General features: G+C 42.8%; 1 protein-coding gene across 3 annotated transcripts in view; it reads right to left on the bottom strand.

Annotated features, from left to right (window-relative positions):
* Window positions 1-7,625: 7,625 nt before the first annotated feature.
* ctdp1 (CTD (carboxy-terminal domain, RNA polymerase II, polypeptide A) phosphatase, subunit 1) overlaps window positions 7,626-17,169 on the bottom strand; it is a 58,489-nt gene continuing 48,945 nt past the window's right edge. For all 3 annotated transcript variants that reach the window (XM_076157169.1, XM_076157170.1, XM_076157168.1), the window contains exon 13: window positions 7,626-11,188. In XM_076157169.1, the coding sequence (XP_076013284.1) occupies window positions 11,008-11,188 (181 nt within the window). In that variant the 3' untranslated portion in view covers window positions 7,626-11,007. The remainder of the gene's footprint in view (window positions 11,189-17,169) is intronic.

Below are 17,169 nucleotides of genomic sequence, written 5' to 3'. Positions count from 1 at the left end.
GACACGCGAGTCGTACAAAACACGAGCAGATCGCAAACATATTTCAGAGGATCTTTTGAGGAGAGGAATTGTTGAGATGTGTGAACTGTGAAAGTGCTGTAAATGTACCTAAAGACCTGCATGTTCATCAGTTCACACAATAAGATAATACGTCTGCATAAAGAGGAATTCAGTAGAGTTGATACCATCACAATCAAGACCTGCAACATGCATTGACGAGGGAGATGAAAAGGAATCCACTGAGACAGCAAATGATCAAATATTTCGAATTTGCTAGAATCTATGTGGAAAATAAAGCAGAGAGAACGAGTGGAACACCTGAACCTCTACAGACATGGTGGGAATATCAAACCTGTACCTGGCCCGACACGATGATGGGTTTGGTCCGGTTCATACACCGAGTAATTGAAGTACTTGTTCTTGCTGTGTTTAAAGGCAAAATGTTATTATGCCATAGACAATATACAAACATGCTGCTCTCCAGTGTGTCATCATAATCGTAGTATGGGGCGAGTCTGCCCATTGAGCAGATGCGTTTACATGCCTGAATAAATATAGATTTATAATCATATAATCGTGTGTTACTAGAGGCTTACGTCAATTTGAAAGAGCCGATGTAAGATTCAGTGTGCATGTGAACGTGTGAGTTGAATCAGGAAAATGTACAGGAGATTATCAGAGTAGCGGCCGTCTTCTGTAACAAGGAAATGACTCAAACACACACAAATGAATCAACATCCATCCTGTTTATGAAACTATAACCCAAAAGAGACGCAGGGCCATGCAGAATGTGTTATTGTGACTTTGATGAAGACCCGAGCACTTTTGATGAGTGATTATTCAGGAAATCTGTCTTGCGACTGCAGGTTTATATGAGCCATGGAGGATTTAATCTTTAAACTGTGTTCTTTCTCATCATTTGACTTGTCTTATCCAACAAGCTGACGAATCTCTGAAACGCTTAAACAAAAACCACAGCATTTAGTGCCACTCATAGAAGTCACACACACCCACATTTCCTGGGTCAGTGTGAAGATTGCAGTCAAGTGGATGACATGGTTAACGTCCAAACATGTTGGGAAATCTCACAATAACATGGAGAGGAAGGTTTTTCCCCTGCGAGGCTGTCAAAGCATCTGTCTGTCCGCAGTGTTCAGCATCAGGGCGGGGGAAAGTGGCACACACGCTGAACACCCAGACGTGGGGCGGGTTCATGAGATGGCACAGCCTGTCTTCCCCGTTTGTTACTCCTGTCAGCAGCTTTGGGAGACGTGTCATCAGTGGAGTGGGATGTGGAAGTCACAGGATGTCTGTCTTTGCCACACAGCGCTTAATGAATGAATGACCGTGACCCTGAAGTGCTCTAAGGCAGATTTTCCTTGGAGCGATAAATGGAACATTAAATGATGATAATGATGTTTTTTCCCTCATACAAAAACAGTTGAGTGTCCCTTATATGTTCTCATATAAGCTGAGCCTCTAGAAATCACCGGTACAAAGAGACAAAGACTTCTAAAGGTAAAGAAACTGTTTCCCATCATGATGGAGAATGATCGAGGGCACCTGGACTTTCCATTTAATGATCTACAAAGTGTTTTCCACACCGAACCAATAACCCTTGTGGTCATCAAGGCAATTAGAGCAAAGCAATGAATTCCACTTAAGGAGTTGCATCGACATCCTGGATACAGTAGAGCTTTTACTGCAGTAAACCTTTCTTAACCCTTGTCTGCAGGCCTTGGTATCGATGGCTGGGACGTGAGAGGCGACGCTGACGCCTTGGGCCTCTGGCATTATGAGGCTGTAACTCAGAGTAGCAAATCCTTTTATTTTTTTTACTAAGTCACCCAAAGAGTGAGAATCAAATCCTCTGTTGGCATACCTGCTGCCCTGTTTGGTAGAGAACACTATGAATAAAATATAAACATCGGCGGTGAGGATGATATCATTCCCAGTGATATGAAAGCTGACATTCCAAATGCTGTGTGAAATGCTAATCAGCCATAGATCCTCCAATATGATTAGCTCACTAAATATCAGCCAGCCTTAATTAACTCATAACGATGTTGATATCATCAAGGGGAGCGCAGTTTAGTAATAAACTGTATAAAAAAAAGTACTATCCTGATGCCAACAGCAGCACACAAACATGCAGACTTGATTAGAAAAACTGAAATTTTACTCCGATTATCCAGCATCTGCTTTTATGGATCTTATCCACATGAATCAGAGGCACACGTGTGTGGACATGATCAGAATACGTATGACTCGCTGATCTCTGTGCTACTGATCTTGTTTCTAAAAGGTCACGTCCAAACATCTCATAGTATCCTTTGAAGATGCTTACTTAGCCGGAGGCTCAGCGGTCACACGGGTCCAGACTCAGCATCAATGGTTCAAATTGAAAGTGACAGATAAAGGTACGAGCGGCTCATCGCAAAGCCGCCACAAAGCCTGCTCATCATCAACACAGCCCCCGATGCAGTGCAATTAATATTTATAATCTCATTTTCCTTTTACTGGATCCGAGATGTTTTGATGGAAGGATTGGATCTGGAGGTCAAGCTGAGGTGTTGCTGATCGTTACGGTGATGAGTGAGACTGATAGGTGGATCGGCGAGGTGTCTGCAGCCATGTGGTGTGTGTAGTAGCTCTGGATAAACAGCTGCAAAAGGAGAGTAGAGATTTGATAAGCAGTGGATGGATGGATGGACGATGTCATTCGGCTTTATCTTCACCTCGATCAGCCACACACTGCACACAGCTTCATTTAGCAAACTCATTTAGTCAGTGGGATGAAATGATCCTGATGGTTTCCTGAGTACTGAAAACACACAGTATCAAATCGCACAATGTAAACCTTTTGAAAGATCTTAATTTGCTTCATGAACATCTAGAATGAGCCCACATCCTTATTACGGTCTTATTTGTTTTGAGACAATAAGATTATAAGGCTCATTACGGGGCGTAAAATGTGTTCAGATGATATTTTGGTCCTCAATTTGCTTCTTTGTGATGATCCAGCGAGCTTTTCCTTATTCCTGTTACATAATGAGAAGGTCTATGTACAGTGTAGCATCACACACATGGCTTTGATGTTTTATAAAAAAAAAAGAAAATGTTGCAAATTGCTGTGTATCCAGAAATTAATAATAATATTCTCAAGAAGCTGCAACTACTGTGCTGATAACAGCTCGATAAACATTCACGGATTTTGTCGTAATGATTTCAAAGCCTCAAAACGTGAACGCCTGGTACCGAGCGAATGAGATCACAGATACAAGCGGCTGAAATGAGTTTACGATGCAGTGTGTAATGAGTCGGTATCAGGTAGAATCACTGCTCCTTCATACTGAAAGGAGCCAGCAGAGGTGGTTGAGGCTAATCTAATAGGGACGTTGCCTGGAAACCACCCGGACAGAGGTATTCTGGGAGGAGACCAAGGGACAGAGCCACAGACATTAGGCTAGTGAGAGGGATACTTGGGCTACTTTGCGGAGAGAGAACTTGGAGAGAGACATTTCTTCTGGAGGTTATTAACGACTAAAAGCGCAGACTAATTGTTAAGTCCTTGTTTCTAACTAGTGGCCTTTGCGTTATTTTCAGGGGAACATATCCGTTACTGTCAACATGGCCTCTGGTGGTCGAAGTCACCTGTCTGAGCTGATTTATCACTTTCACTGAGCTGTATGAATAATTCTGAATAACATTGCAGATGATCGATTGTCACGTTTGTGTTATTTGTGTAAGAATTGTTGCGCACATGTGCAGTGATGTGGGACGTTGACTCATTACTGAACTGCCCGACTTCAACGCAACCATAATTCAATATTAGCGCCTAGACCAGATTTACTGCGGTGTTGATGATTTAAAATGAGATTAATGACGCTTTAGTCTCACGTATTATGATGAAGGTTAGCTCCTTTATTTTCCTGATAAGTGATGCTTGTTGTGGATGCTCTAATGGGTACACTCGTCGTAATCGCTTCCTTTCTGTCACTCATTAATGGGAGCTTTGTTTACAGCTAGTTTACAGAAAGACTTGGACAACCTGTGATCTGAAATTTGATTGGTTTACACCTATTTTCAGATATGAGACTGTTGAGCTCTTTGACACCTGTGTTACAGCAGGATGCACTGGAAGGTCGGGAAAACCGGGCACTCAAGGTCATTTCCTTCCTTTTGTCAAACAAAGAAAACCTTCATCAGCGTGTAAGCTTTCCATCAACTCCATCAAACCGCTCGCTCATGTAGCTGAAATACAAAGCTCCTCCTTGCCTCAGAGGTCTGGACGATGAGGGACAAAGAGAAGTGTGAAGAAAAATCGGATCCAACGTAGGAATGCGTCCTTGGGCAGACACCTGCAAGGCCAGCTGTCAGTCACAGGTGAAGAAAGAGTTTCTCATGTTGTCGAGTCTGACGGTGAAAGGCCTTGGAAGTGATGACTGACTGAGACTGATCTGAGGAAGCCATTCATAAAGGAAGCAGATTTAATTAGTGTTTTAATCAGGTTTTCACCCCTCAGATAACATTTGGAGTTGTCTCTTATCCGGATTTCTTAATAAAACCTGAGGCCAGCTTTTGTCACTACACACACCCGCCTCTCTCATATCTACAGCTATTCCACCATAACTTGGCTAATCTGATAATCAGGCCCTCCATGTTTTGTTGCGCTCCTTATCTAGTAATTTACATTTTGACTCCCTGCTTCCTCCTCTGTTACACACGCAGCCGAGCTGTTCCTTTCCCAAAACGAGCTGAGGTGTGAATTCATGGACCAGATTGGAAGTAGAGTCCAAAAAGTGTGGGCTGTGTTGTGTGCAGCAGCAGTGTGTCCATTGACTCAAAGCCATGTTTGTATGTGGACATTACTCCCGTTCGGTGTTTACATTGCTTCTTTACATTCTGTAGCTGTGTGTGTGTGTGTGTTCAGGCTATTGTCCTTCCTGCCTCTAGCTTCTCCTCTTGCAAATGTAGGTTGTAAAATAGATAAAAGATAAAAATTCAATCTAGTTTTGACTATTATTCATTTACATATTTACTGGATAATCATCAACTAATGGACTTACTTACTTAACGTCTCCCGGCTATAAATGCAGCTATGTGAAAGCAAACCTAGCAGAGATGATGGATTCATCTGGTTGGAGGTTTATGCTTCAACATGGACACTTTCACTCCAAGCCAGAAATGGACATCATCATGGTTTTTGGCTCTGGATTGTTTTCCTGTGACACCTTAAAAATGTTAACAGCAAGGAAAGAGAAAGAAGAAAAGGGCATAATAATGAACTGAACACTTTTCTGGCATTGTATCCTAAACCACAAGCATCTGTTGATCCCAAAACGAAGCTGCGAGCAAGGCTGTAAAGCAGAGTAGCATTTACAAAGTACATTCCCTCCTCCGCAACTTCGTGAGAAAACACAAAGAAATGCAGAGGAACCAACAGGAGAAACTGATTTAGAGGGGAAGCAAAGTTGCACAATGCATCTATTACTTTAATATTCCTTTAAACTGGATATATTATACAAAAATCCATGTGATTTACATTTATGGGTCTATAATGAACTTTAGAATACAATAATGTTTGGAATAAATGTATAAGCACTGCTGCAGTTGCATCGCTATTGAGTTTGTCAATCAACAATAGACAATACTAAAGGGAACAGGAAATGTGAGATGGAAATATGGAATCAAAGTACACCGCATAAAGTCGACCTGTAGGAAAAACGGTTACCATGGCGCGAAAGGCTCTTATGTCTTTATTGCTGTTTGCTTTCCCTCCTAAGTCGACGGGCCGTCAGCCGTGTTGGGAGAAAAAAAAAATGCAGAGCGCAACAACAGAGCTGCCAGAGTCACGCTTTGACCAAGACTTTATGACTGTGATTGATCCCACCGGTTCCTGGGTAATCAACCTGTTACCACAAGGAGCCATTACTCCTGAGTGAATGACACCAGGTGACACAGAATGATGGGCCTCCTGTCAGACTAAACCTGGCCTCAAACTTATTCCCGCAAATAAATTTGAATGTACTTTTATACGAGCACTTTGTTGGACAGACTGGCAAACTTTGGTTGTGACTGATGTTTCCTCCAAACTGGTTCAGGCTCCTACATGCGACTTTAGGCATTGTCAGATGTGTACGAATGGTGATAAACATCTTTGGTTGTCAATCCAAAAAGGTCCTCGCAGTATGACACATGTCCACCCAAACCCATTTTAGAGCATTTGGGACCAAAGGCAGACTGTGACAAAATTTGAACGGTGACAGTTTGACTGCAGGTACTTGTGTGTGTGTGTGTGTGTGTGTGTGTGTGTGTGTGAGAGAGAGTGTGAGTGTGTGTGTGTGTATAGCAGCAGAGGGATGACAGATCCTGCCTGTTTATTTATCACACAATCTGACATCTGGCATCAAATTTGAGATTGCAGTCTTGACAACAACTAGGACCTTTCAGATTAGGATCAGGAAGTTTTCATATCTATCTCAAACATTGTGACTTCTCATGATTGCTGATGCTTACAATTTGCAGGGGGACTAATCAGAATGAGGTAAGATTTACCGTCTATACAGACTAGGTGCAAAAAAATGAACACATGACAATCAAGTGAATCAAATGATTTTACAGTTGCAGTTGTTTGTTTTTAGACTTTCGTCCTCATCATTCTACTTTCTACTCTACTTGTGATACCTGCTCCTGCTCATAACACGTCCCTGTATCCCTGTCTTCCTCAGCATACTAGAGCCTTCAGGGGTTTGGTTTGTTTGGGGCTTGAATTTAGTATGCATGGTGGAAAGTTGCCCCAGAGGTCCAACTCACAGGAAAGAAAAGATAATTGACTTGGTAGTAAAACATGAATCCTAATCTCTTTCTAGCTACTATCCATGATTATAACCTGTCTCCAATGAGCTCAATTGAGGATGACGTGCTCTGCTTCTACGGACACCTTCCCCCTTCTTCATCTACAAATAACAAACTGCAAAATAAAGGAAAACCATAAGAAACCAGGCACTTAAGCAAGAGCATACCTGCGCCAAGGCCGTGTAGTCCGAGTCAGTCTCTCACCGATTAAATTTACCAGGCTATTGACTAGGGAGGCAGTAGTCGAGTGGGTAGAGCTTCAGCTTAGGAACCGGAGGGTTGCTGGTTCGAGTCCCTGCCGAGGTGCCCCTGAGCAAGGCACCGAACCCTCAATTGCTCCCCCCTCTGCGAAGGGTGGTAATGTGATGTAATGTAAGTCGCTTTGGATAAAAGCGTCTGCCAAATGATCATAATGTAATGTAATGTAATGTAGAAGGAGATACAAACATTACACGTAATTATCAATACAAACATCCTGATGGATTTATTCAGCACGCAAGCTAATGCTTCTGCCATGGAGTTCATGACACAGAACCATTCCCGATTAATGTGGTATGTCCTGTGAGTCCCATAATGGCACACACATTATGATTATAATGTCAAAACAGCAACAGGAACAGGCAGCAAAAAGGCTAATAGCTGTTTCCTGGGCTATGATTTGAAAATATGTGTGCAGCTGTGTGGCTATTCCAGACAAGGGTGCGCGGACGTCATCGTGGGAAAATTCGGAAAACACGACTCCATAAACATGTTACTTATAAACCACATCTTTATTTAATCAAAGTATCTTTTTTCTCTCAGGGTCAAGTAGGAAATAAACTTTAGAAACACTTAACATGTCAGTTGTATCAAGATAAAAACCACTTAACGGAAGGAAAAACAAAACATCTAATAAGGGTGGCTGTCACTGCAAAAAAGGAAACGTGTTATGTCTTTATTCTTGGGTGGAATACATAAACAGAAGGGTGGAGGGTGGTTAAAGGGGGGGGAACATGTAGGGGGCAGTAGACGACAGGAATCACAGTGGACTAGACCCAAATACGCAATCGGATCTCGTGCTTTAGTACAGTTATAATTATCATCATAACCTAAATGCATAGGAAAGAAGAGCTTTCACTGTTTTTCAACTCAGTGCTATTAGTTGGACACCCTCCCCTCCCCTCCCTCCCCACCCCCTCCCTCCCCCGACAGCTTATATATGCTCAAAGCTCCTCCGGTGCAATCAAAACATGCTTAAACAGACAAAGAGTGTGAGTCTTATCAAGTTCGACATCATGGGACAACATGTTTGGGGACTGGTGACATAATCTGGATGACTTGGCCTTGTTTTGAAATTCTTTGCTCTGTCAAAGCTGCACAAGGCAAGGATGAAACAGTTTTGATCTTTATTACCCCTAAAATCCTGCGGTTGGATGTCAGGATCTACACACTGATCACTCACATTTTGCCAACCAGGCTGGTTTTTCCCCAGTATGTTTACACACACACACGCTACGCTTAATCATCGACAGAGTGGAAGTGTAGCGGGTGAGGAAATGCAAAGGAAGGAGGCTCCTGCCGACATAAGCAGATGGATTGTTTACGTCATGTAATCTAGGGCTGTTAGTCGCGGTACGCCAATGTAAATGTGTCTAATTTCAATCTGTTGTCGTGTTGTGTGAGATTTTAGGGGCAACAAATCAATCAGAGGAGTTAAAGGTCTCACACGTTCGCCTCCTATAGACTTTACGTGTTTGTAGTTTCCTCCTGAAAGCAGATCTCAGATTCATCACAGAAACAATGGATTCTAAAATTGTCTCCTGCATTATAGCCTACTTCTTTCATGTCTATCCATATGCTCGGTATGTTCCTAACACTTTGGTTTAAGCCAAAATATAGCTTCCATCTCAATCCTGGTGTAGGAGCCCACTGAATTCACCAGCGAGAGCGTATATTGGCACGAGTACCCGCCTGCTGCTCGCTCCTCCATTGGCCAGACGCTCTCTCTCTTCCTAACCCTGGCTGCCAGACAAACACCAGGAGGCTTGTGAAACGGTGCTTGATCGCAAGCGTCACAGGGTCATGTGTGAATTGGGAGCAGTGTATTTAGCATTTCTGGCAACATTTGTGAGCAAATGGGGGCATATGGATGAACATCCGAGGAAGAGGATTTAGACGAGCGAGTGACTCCGGATCATTCTACAGCTGCTTTTGAGGGACTCCACCAATTTTCCACATTAAATTCAATTCATTCATTTTTTGTGGCTGTATCGGGAGTCATACAGGCAAATGTATCTATAATGAATAGAACAATAAATTGAATTTGATGAGTAAAATTGATGGAATAATGGGTGGAGGCTCTCATTAAGTGCGCTAATGGGCTACCATTGAAATCCATCATCACTGACATGAATCCATGTTGTCTCCAGCTTCTACTCTAGTCTGTGGAGGTGGCTTAAATTGTTTACATGCTTGAATACAGTGATTTCCATTCATCTGTTCTTTTAAGACAGCAATGGGACGCTGATTTTACTCTCATTATGGTGTTTGTATATCAATTTGTTGTCGTATAATCTAAGCACATGTAGGGAAAGTTACTGACTGAAACTACAAACATGATCACACCCAACTTCCAGCATCGGTATCAGTCACAACCCGTAGACAAGAGAAGTGATCATCAACCGCTGCAGAAGTGGAGCAATGTCAAACTGCATCTCAATCAGAAGGACCATTACTGTGACGGTGCCACGAACGTTATTCAATAATCTGTGTCATCATGTTGCCTTGTGCAGCTTTGAGGTAAATGCTTTGACCAGTCATCAGCTCCAGAGGCTCACAGAAGAGGAGCCTGATGAGCATTAACAGCACTTTGACATGATTTAAAAAGGTCCCGGTATACTTTATATCGACCAGAACGTTGAAGGCAAAAGGGAAGTCTTGCAGCCATGTTTCCATTGGCAGGTTTGCGTCAAATCTTTTAGGTAAATCCTCCTCAGTACATCAAGCGACTTATACGTATAGATTTCTAAACACTAGATGCCATGTCTGATGTAACAACAAAGTCCGTTTCCATTACACTTTTGTGAATGACTTCTACATCAAGTCCACAAAATCCACCTTACTGCAGGTCAGTGGAAACATGGCCGATCATTCAGGCTCTTTAAGTGCTCTCTGCGCGGAACTGTGATGTTTTCTACATCCTACTGTTCCCACGCAGCTTTAATTGGTCCAAATATGATGCGACAGGTTTGGAAATTTTGGGGTTCTTTCCCTTCTCCCTCAATGCCATCTAAACTCCCAATTTGTTGCCAAAGCAGAGACGGTTCTCCATCTTCCGCTGATTCAGAATGTGTACCATCTCCTTCTGCCTTCTTCAAAAAAACAACTAAATCCCCTACATATCCATTGCCAATTCCGAGACGATTGTAAACATTGTGTGCCCCCTACTGGCATGGGGGGTAAAAATAGAACTCCAGCTCTGAAGGACTTGTTTTGCGGCCCGTTTGTTTTTCGCCCTCCTGTCTTCTGAAGTATACCGGGGCCTTCACTCAATGTACAACTGCGATTGATTCAAGATCCAGCGAGGGGTCAGAGATCACACAAAGGACTGAGAAGCTCACTTACATTTATGTTATCAAATGCACACCATGAGGAAGACAACACAACTAAAAGTACATTCAAAATCTAGAGCTGCTGGTTGCTTTCCTGACCCTAAGAAACGGTGAAGGAGGCGTAAAGAAAATAAAAAATATGGATGTGGAGAGTAAAATATTTAGCTGCAGGCCTCTGCAAACTCTTTGGCGTGTACAACCAGCAATTTCAAGATTCACAACTTGTTTTTCCAATATAAAAATTGAAATAGAAAAGTAAAACAAAAAAGTATCAAATTTCATGTCTCCTATGTTATCTCACAATAAAATGTTAACAAGTGTTTTTTACGCCAAAAAGGCAATATATCAATCCTACAAAAAAAGCCTTTATTTACACGGCAACATGTCATTTCTGTACAGAACATTCTTCTTTATTACAGCACACACTCACGCCTCGCACATCCTAAATACACACGGGGGTCCAAAGCGGAGAAAAATAAGATATTTACTGAAGGTACCGGTTGTTGTTGTTGTTGTTGTTGTTGTTGTTGTAGTGAGGGGGACTGGTGCAGCTTTCTCCTCACATAAAGTCATTCAGCTCTGCCTCCAGGGCGGCCGCCATCTCGTCCGCTTCGGAGCTGCTGCCTTCCTCTTCCTCATTGGACTCTTTGGAAGACTCGTCGGCGGAGTCTTCTTCCCCCTCCGCTTTACCCTCGCCTTCCTGCGCTTCCTTGGCCTCGTCGTGCTTTCGTTTGTGGCCTCTGTAGAAATGAGAGTGGATGATTTAGTAAAGGGAGGTTCCATCGCTCAAATCCTCACATTTTCTATAGTCTAATATCACATACAATGATAAAATGCATGGAATTTAGATAGAATTAGCTGCTGTGCTCCATCCCCTGACCTCAACAGGCTCTCACCCCCAACTCTGCTGTGCTGCTGCAGCTTCTAACAGGATTACAGATCTGCATTATGGATTTGCATTGATTGTTGGACAACGGCGTATCCGCATATGATAAACCTTCATTCAAGACGTTTTCCAACTGTTGTTACTTCTCAAAGAAAAACAGACATAGTTCTTTGAGGTTCAAACGAGGATTCAGATAAAACCGACATTTAGAGAAGATTCCATTTCACACACGGATAAATGTGTGGAAATTGCCAATCTTCTGAAATAGATAATAAAATTATAAATATGGAAATATGGTGTGGCCCATATGACAGATTACCATATTTTATATTTCAAGATTGCAATGCTCTAATGTGAACGTCTCATTCAATGTCCGTGTGGAATCAATTGTAGTAAGAACACAAGCGTGCAGAAAGCCGACTTCCCTGAAATAAATAAATAAAATAATAAACTCATACATTAATAATAGCCCAGCTGTATTACTCGAATGTGTATATGAATAATTTGCCACGCTGCCTTTTCAGCGCAGCACGTCTGTCTGAGAATAACACAACGCAATTAATAAGTGCTGGTTCCAGCTCAGAGAGGCTGCTGGGAGATGTGACGCTGTGCGACACAAAAAGGAACGAAGCGGGACAAAGGTGACAGGGAACAATTGATGAGATAGGGGGCGAGACGGAGGAGAATTGAGAGAAAAGGAAGTCATCACTGGTAATATTCTTGTCGGTTGACCATTGCTGTAAATTATGATTTAGGTGAATCTAAACTAGGAAGACTGGCTGAGTGAAGTTTCTAACAAGGCTGTAAAACCCCCCTCCTCCTTCCACTCTGCTCCAAATGTTCCCCAGCACAGGTAGCGTGTTGCTAATGAGGTGTGCGGGGGGGGTTTGATGGTTACGGTGAAGGTCTGACACGAAGGACTCCCTCTCATTAGACTGCCTCGCTTACCAGCCACACCGCCAACGCTCCGCTTGCGTGTTCATTAAAGGTCAGATGTCAGCTAATATCAGTGACCCGACAGTAAGAGTGGACCCCTGCAGAACGCCTGATCCGCCTGTGTGTTCCTATCCTCCAAGTTAACAAGTGGTTTCATTTCCAAAGCCGTAAAGACGGAGGCCGAGCGGTCAGAGGGCGACGGTCGGGGTCGAGCAGTAATGGCCCAGACATGTGATTAACAATGTCTAATTATTTGGCGACAGAATATGCCACGGGTGCCGTCTCTGCAACTTGGGCCGTTTGGTGGCACTGTTATGAGTCACTGAATGTGTGTGTCTGTGTGTGTGTGATAGCGAAACAGAGGGAAAACCTCTTGGCATGTGTGTTTCCCCACTTTTCCCATTTCCAAATATTAACAGCGGAGACAGCGGGGGGTCGGGTTGGGAGGAGCTTCTCCATTGCTTTCTGCCTCGCATCATTACATCCAATCTAAATCCTCTCCTATTAAACCCACAGACACACACGCGCACACACATTTACACACGTCAACTCTGAAACAGGCTTCAGTAGTAGTCCGTTCTACTTAGGTTAGAGTTCATCTGTTGTCACACACTGTTATGACTCCACTGTAACAACTCTCCTGCAGGTAGGTATATAAATTAGACTTTCGGCATTTAAGAAACAAACAATTCTGGGTTTGGTTGTTAGTTAAGTATATTTTAAGTTAATTCATCTAATTAAATGCAGATAATTAGTTGCTCCTTCTGTGAAAGCGGAGTTTTGGAGCTTTCAGGTGGTGTGTGTTAATCAATCAGCACTGTCTGGCAGATTGCCCGTTGTCTTGCATGTTTTCTATTGTGTTTACACACTCCTGAGACCAGCAACCTGCCAAAACTTCCCCACACAAGCTGACGGTTATTTAACTTCATTAGCAGCACCTAGCTACTAATTACCTTCTTAGTTTTGTATTGGTAGAAGTAAAGATGCACTTAATTGTTTACATGTGGCTTTTAGACCATAAAAATAACAGCTGACATCATTATCAGATGGATGGAGGCCCTACAAATCTCCCTTTTTATAGAATGAGCTGTCATACTTTAATTGAATCTCTAATATTACACCAAACAACTCATGAACACATTGTACTCTTTGGTCTGATGAGGTCTGCATTTATTTGCGAGTAACACGCGATCATGAAAAATGCATGCGTGAAGTTCTGAATGTGCTGACTCCCTTTGGTTGCCGGGGACTCTATATTACAATAAAGTATGTACTGCAACATACAGTATGATCTCTGGAGTAATAACTTCACCTTTCCATGGACCTGCAGGGTTTGCCCTTCAAAGCTCTTGGTAGTATATAACACACAGTGTGTCCGGGGTCCATCTACAAAGAGCAGTGAGCTGAGTGCCCGACAGCTTCACTGCTCTGAGGCAAATGCTAATATTACACAACACAGTCACAGAAAAATAAAAGTTACAAAAGAAAGAGTCTCATAACAAACTGAGGTAAGAGAAATACCCAATTTGTTCAGCCTATTTCACTATTTTGTATGAAACCCGGGGGAAAAGGTTGAAGAGACTTAAATCAGGAGAGGCATGGAGACAAAGTGTTAGCATTCTCTAAAGCAGGAGCTGCATATGGGCTCCTGTGGCAGGTTGTCTCAATAATAAAGTTTCTCCATTATTCCTTTTCATACATCTCACACAGTGAAAGTGATGATATAATAAGAAACCTGCCCTTCATTTAAATTTGCTCGTTAGTGGATTTCATAATGGGCAGCAAAGTGGCGCTGCTAGCTTAATGGTAATGTGACATCAAGCCAGATTCACAGAGGAATTGGCTGTGAGGGATTTTCACACTGTGCCATTGCTTTTCCCGGCGGATTAAATTACGCGTATTTAAGTGTGAGGCGGCAACTTCTTCTGTGGATTTAGTTTCCAGTCAGAGGAGTTATCCGTGCGGAAAGTTTGCTATGTAGCTGTAAAATGCTAACAGATGAATGAACTCAAGAATTTGGCAGTAAGACCTGAGTGAGCACTCAAACTGCTCCGACACAAGAAGAGAGGCAGCTTTACCAAACACTAATCAGGTGTGGCTGTAGCTATGTTTTCATGTATTTCACTGTCGGCGGGACGTCTCCAGAAGTCATTTATGGCACCACCTAACAGCAAACACATTTAGTCTAGTCTTAAACCTCGCTGCATAAAACCTTGCTACTGAGGGTGTTTTATCTCAGCATACCAAATGTTCATTAGCATGCTTCACAAACTGGACATCTGTCAATTAACCCTGGTTGTTATTAGGATACACAAAATGCTTCCATTTAAGCAGATTGAATGCAGGTTTGTGGTGGATGAAGCTCTAAATCCACCGAAAACATGCATTCATTTGTCAAAGACCTCTGCCACGGTTGTTTGTCACAGCAGTGGGCCCACACACACAAACACTCACACACACAGAGGTCTTGGCAGAGGTGTGTGCTCTCTGCGCCCTCTAGTTATTAATAAAATGATTAAGATTGCCGTCCAAGTTGTGCATCTGCAAGCTGGAGCCAAAACAACCACCCCCCCAAAAAATTGTGAATTATAATTACCGTCATTCCCAAATCCCTGCCAGATGTTTTTTTAAATCAAACTCATAAATGGAGCCAAACTTCATATCCTTCACTGTTCCACACAGAAATGTGCAACGGGGCACGGCTCATATGGGCTTACCTACTGTTGCAGAGATGTCAGCCGTAGTGTTGTGAAAACAGATATGTCTATGTTATTACACACACAGATGGTAAGATCATTGCTCTCCAATTTTATTATCCCTATGTACTGTGGGAGTATGATTGCATTAGAGGCATCAAGAGGACACGCTACAGAGTGCTCGGTGGCGAACAAACAGCCGGCAGCTACACCGACCTCAACACAACATCGTTAGCGACATATAAGTGATATAAAATGACTAATATCACTCAGGAAAACTGCATCTGACCTAAGTTGAGCTCAATTTATACGAAATTGTGTGCTTCAGTCACACCCTCCAGACAGCACTGATGCTGCCCTGAGGAGTACTTTGTGGGGCTAAGTTGGGGTAGACTTTAAAAGAATTTGCGCAGCTACAATTTAATCTTGTGATGCAGTGCACACAGCATGGCAGCAAACTTTTCTCACTGTGTCCCAGTTTATAGCAATGGAAAGAGGAGAACAACAAGGGCAGAGGGGAAATAAGTGTGAGAGACAGAGATGGACAGGAACAGGGGACAAGAGAGAGTGCACACTGAACTGAATATGAGCGGAGCAGATAGGAACAAAAACTCGATGTATTGCAGGTATGACAGAGGCACACAAACTTTCTCAGACGCTCAGAAACTTTCCTTTGATTTATTAAACCCGGACCAGGACAATTCAAAATCATTAGTATGGAGCTATTCAGCAGCTCCGGAAGCTCCCTAATAAACCTTGACAAATAAAGGAAGAACCTGAAGAGAGGGAACCGGGAGAGTGATCCCCTCTCCTCGAAGCAGAAAATAGAATGTGAGCCATTAATGTTCCCAGACCTAAAGCTAAACCATATTTTGGGATTGGGTAGCTACTCCCTGGTGGTTATGAAATACTGAATTACTCATGACTTTACAGCAGAAAGCAGTGGGGAAAAAGGTCAACAATCAATCACACCAACCAGCACGCATCATTTGGTCCGACACTGCTGATTGACTGCAGGGTCAATCATCGCCTAACCACAAGAGACATTTCTCGGATATGGGTGGACTATAGAGGCGTGGCTAAAGTCTCAGCATCAACTCCCAATTGTTTAGATCCGTATCGGTGGTGAGTTATTAGTTTTGATGCGTTCGCCTTACAAGAGCAGAGAGGACAGTCCTCAGAAACGGTGTTGGTCATTGTACGCTACGACAATATACTGTATCCGACTGCTTCTTCTCCCTACAACCTCTTATCTTATACACAGCAGATATGGCAAATGCTGATGGTTTGATGTATGTAGTCCTTCCCCCCCCCCCCCCCCCCCCAGCACATTCGGCAACAGCTCCATATGCAGAGAGCTGATAAGCGATGTGGTAAAAGGGGGTTATTCAATCCGGCGTCATCTTTGCCTACCATTCATTATCTTACTTTGAAGTCATAAACAGAGGGCGATAAAAGAAACGGTGCTGATGTGGGGATTTGAAGGGGTTTTATGATGGCTGTGTCAGCTTTGCTCAGCCATGCTTCAGAAACAGTGAGGAAATGGTAAACGGAGCTTCATGCCTATGAAACAGGCAACGCTCACATACATACTACAGTTCTCAGTGCTTTTAACCCGTGTGTGATGTCATTTGAATGGTCTCAGTTTGGTGGGTAGCAGTATCTCGGGTCTGTAATAAGAACCATTAACCAATTAGCACTCTCCCTAGAAGTGTAAGTTCTTGGCCAGTTGCATGTCACAGGACAATAAATACATTTGTTACCTAACAGTATTGATCGGTTTCCAAACTAATCACAGTGTTAGCCTTAACACCTTTGCGTGGGTTCATGTTTCTGTTCTGCTTTCAATGTGAAACTTGGACGCCTATTTATTTGGTACTTTGTTTTTGTGACTGATTATGTTGAAATTGGCCACTAAAGCTGGTAATTAAATCGACCATTGTGAACATTGATCTATGTAACTCTGATTATTCTTTGAGTTACTCTACTAGTTTCAAGGGAGTTGTTTTCCGAGCGGCGCGGGATCGGAAGAGGAGGGCTATGACTAAGTACCGCCTAGGGTAAATGAATGAGGCGATACTTCTTTGTGTTGTTTTATATCATCTCGTAATTTTTGGGATTCAAGCGGGCTTTTTTCCTGTGGCTCCATACTCTCACACCTCTAGCTCCACTAAAAAAACAACATTGGCCCACAAATTAAAAA

Source organism: Genypterus blacodes, unplaced genomic scaffold (genome assembly GCF_046128005.1).
Source record: "Genypterus blacodes isolate CSIRO-AG114 ecotype Tasmania unplaced genomic scaffold, CSIRO-AGI_Gbla_v1 ptg000072l_1, whole genome shotgun sequence".
Classification (NCBI taxonomy): domain Eukaryota; kingdom Metazoa; phylum Chordata; class Actinopteri; order Ophidiiformes; family Ophidiidae; genus Genypterus; species Genypterus blacodes.
This window is presented reverse-complemented; position numbering and strand designations above follow the sequence as displayed.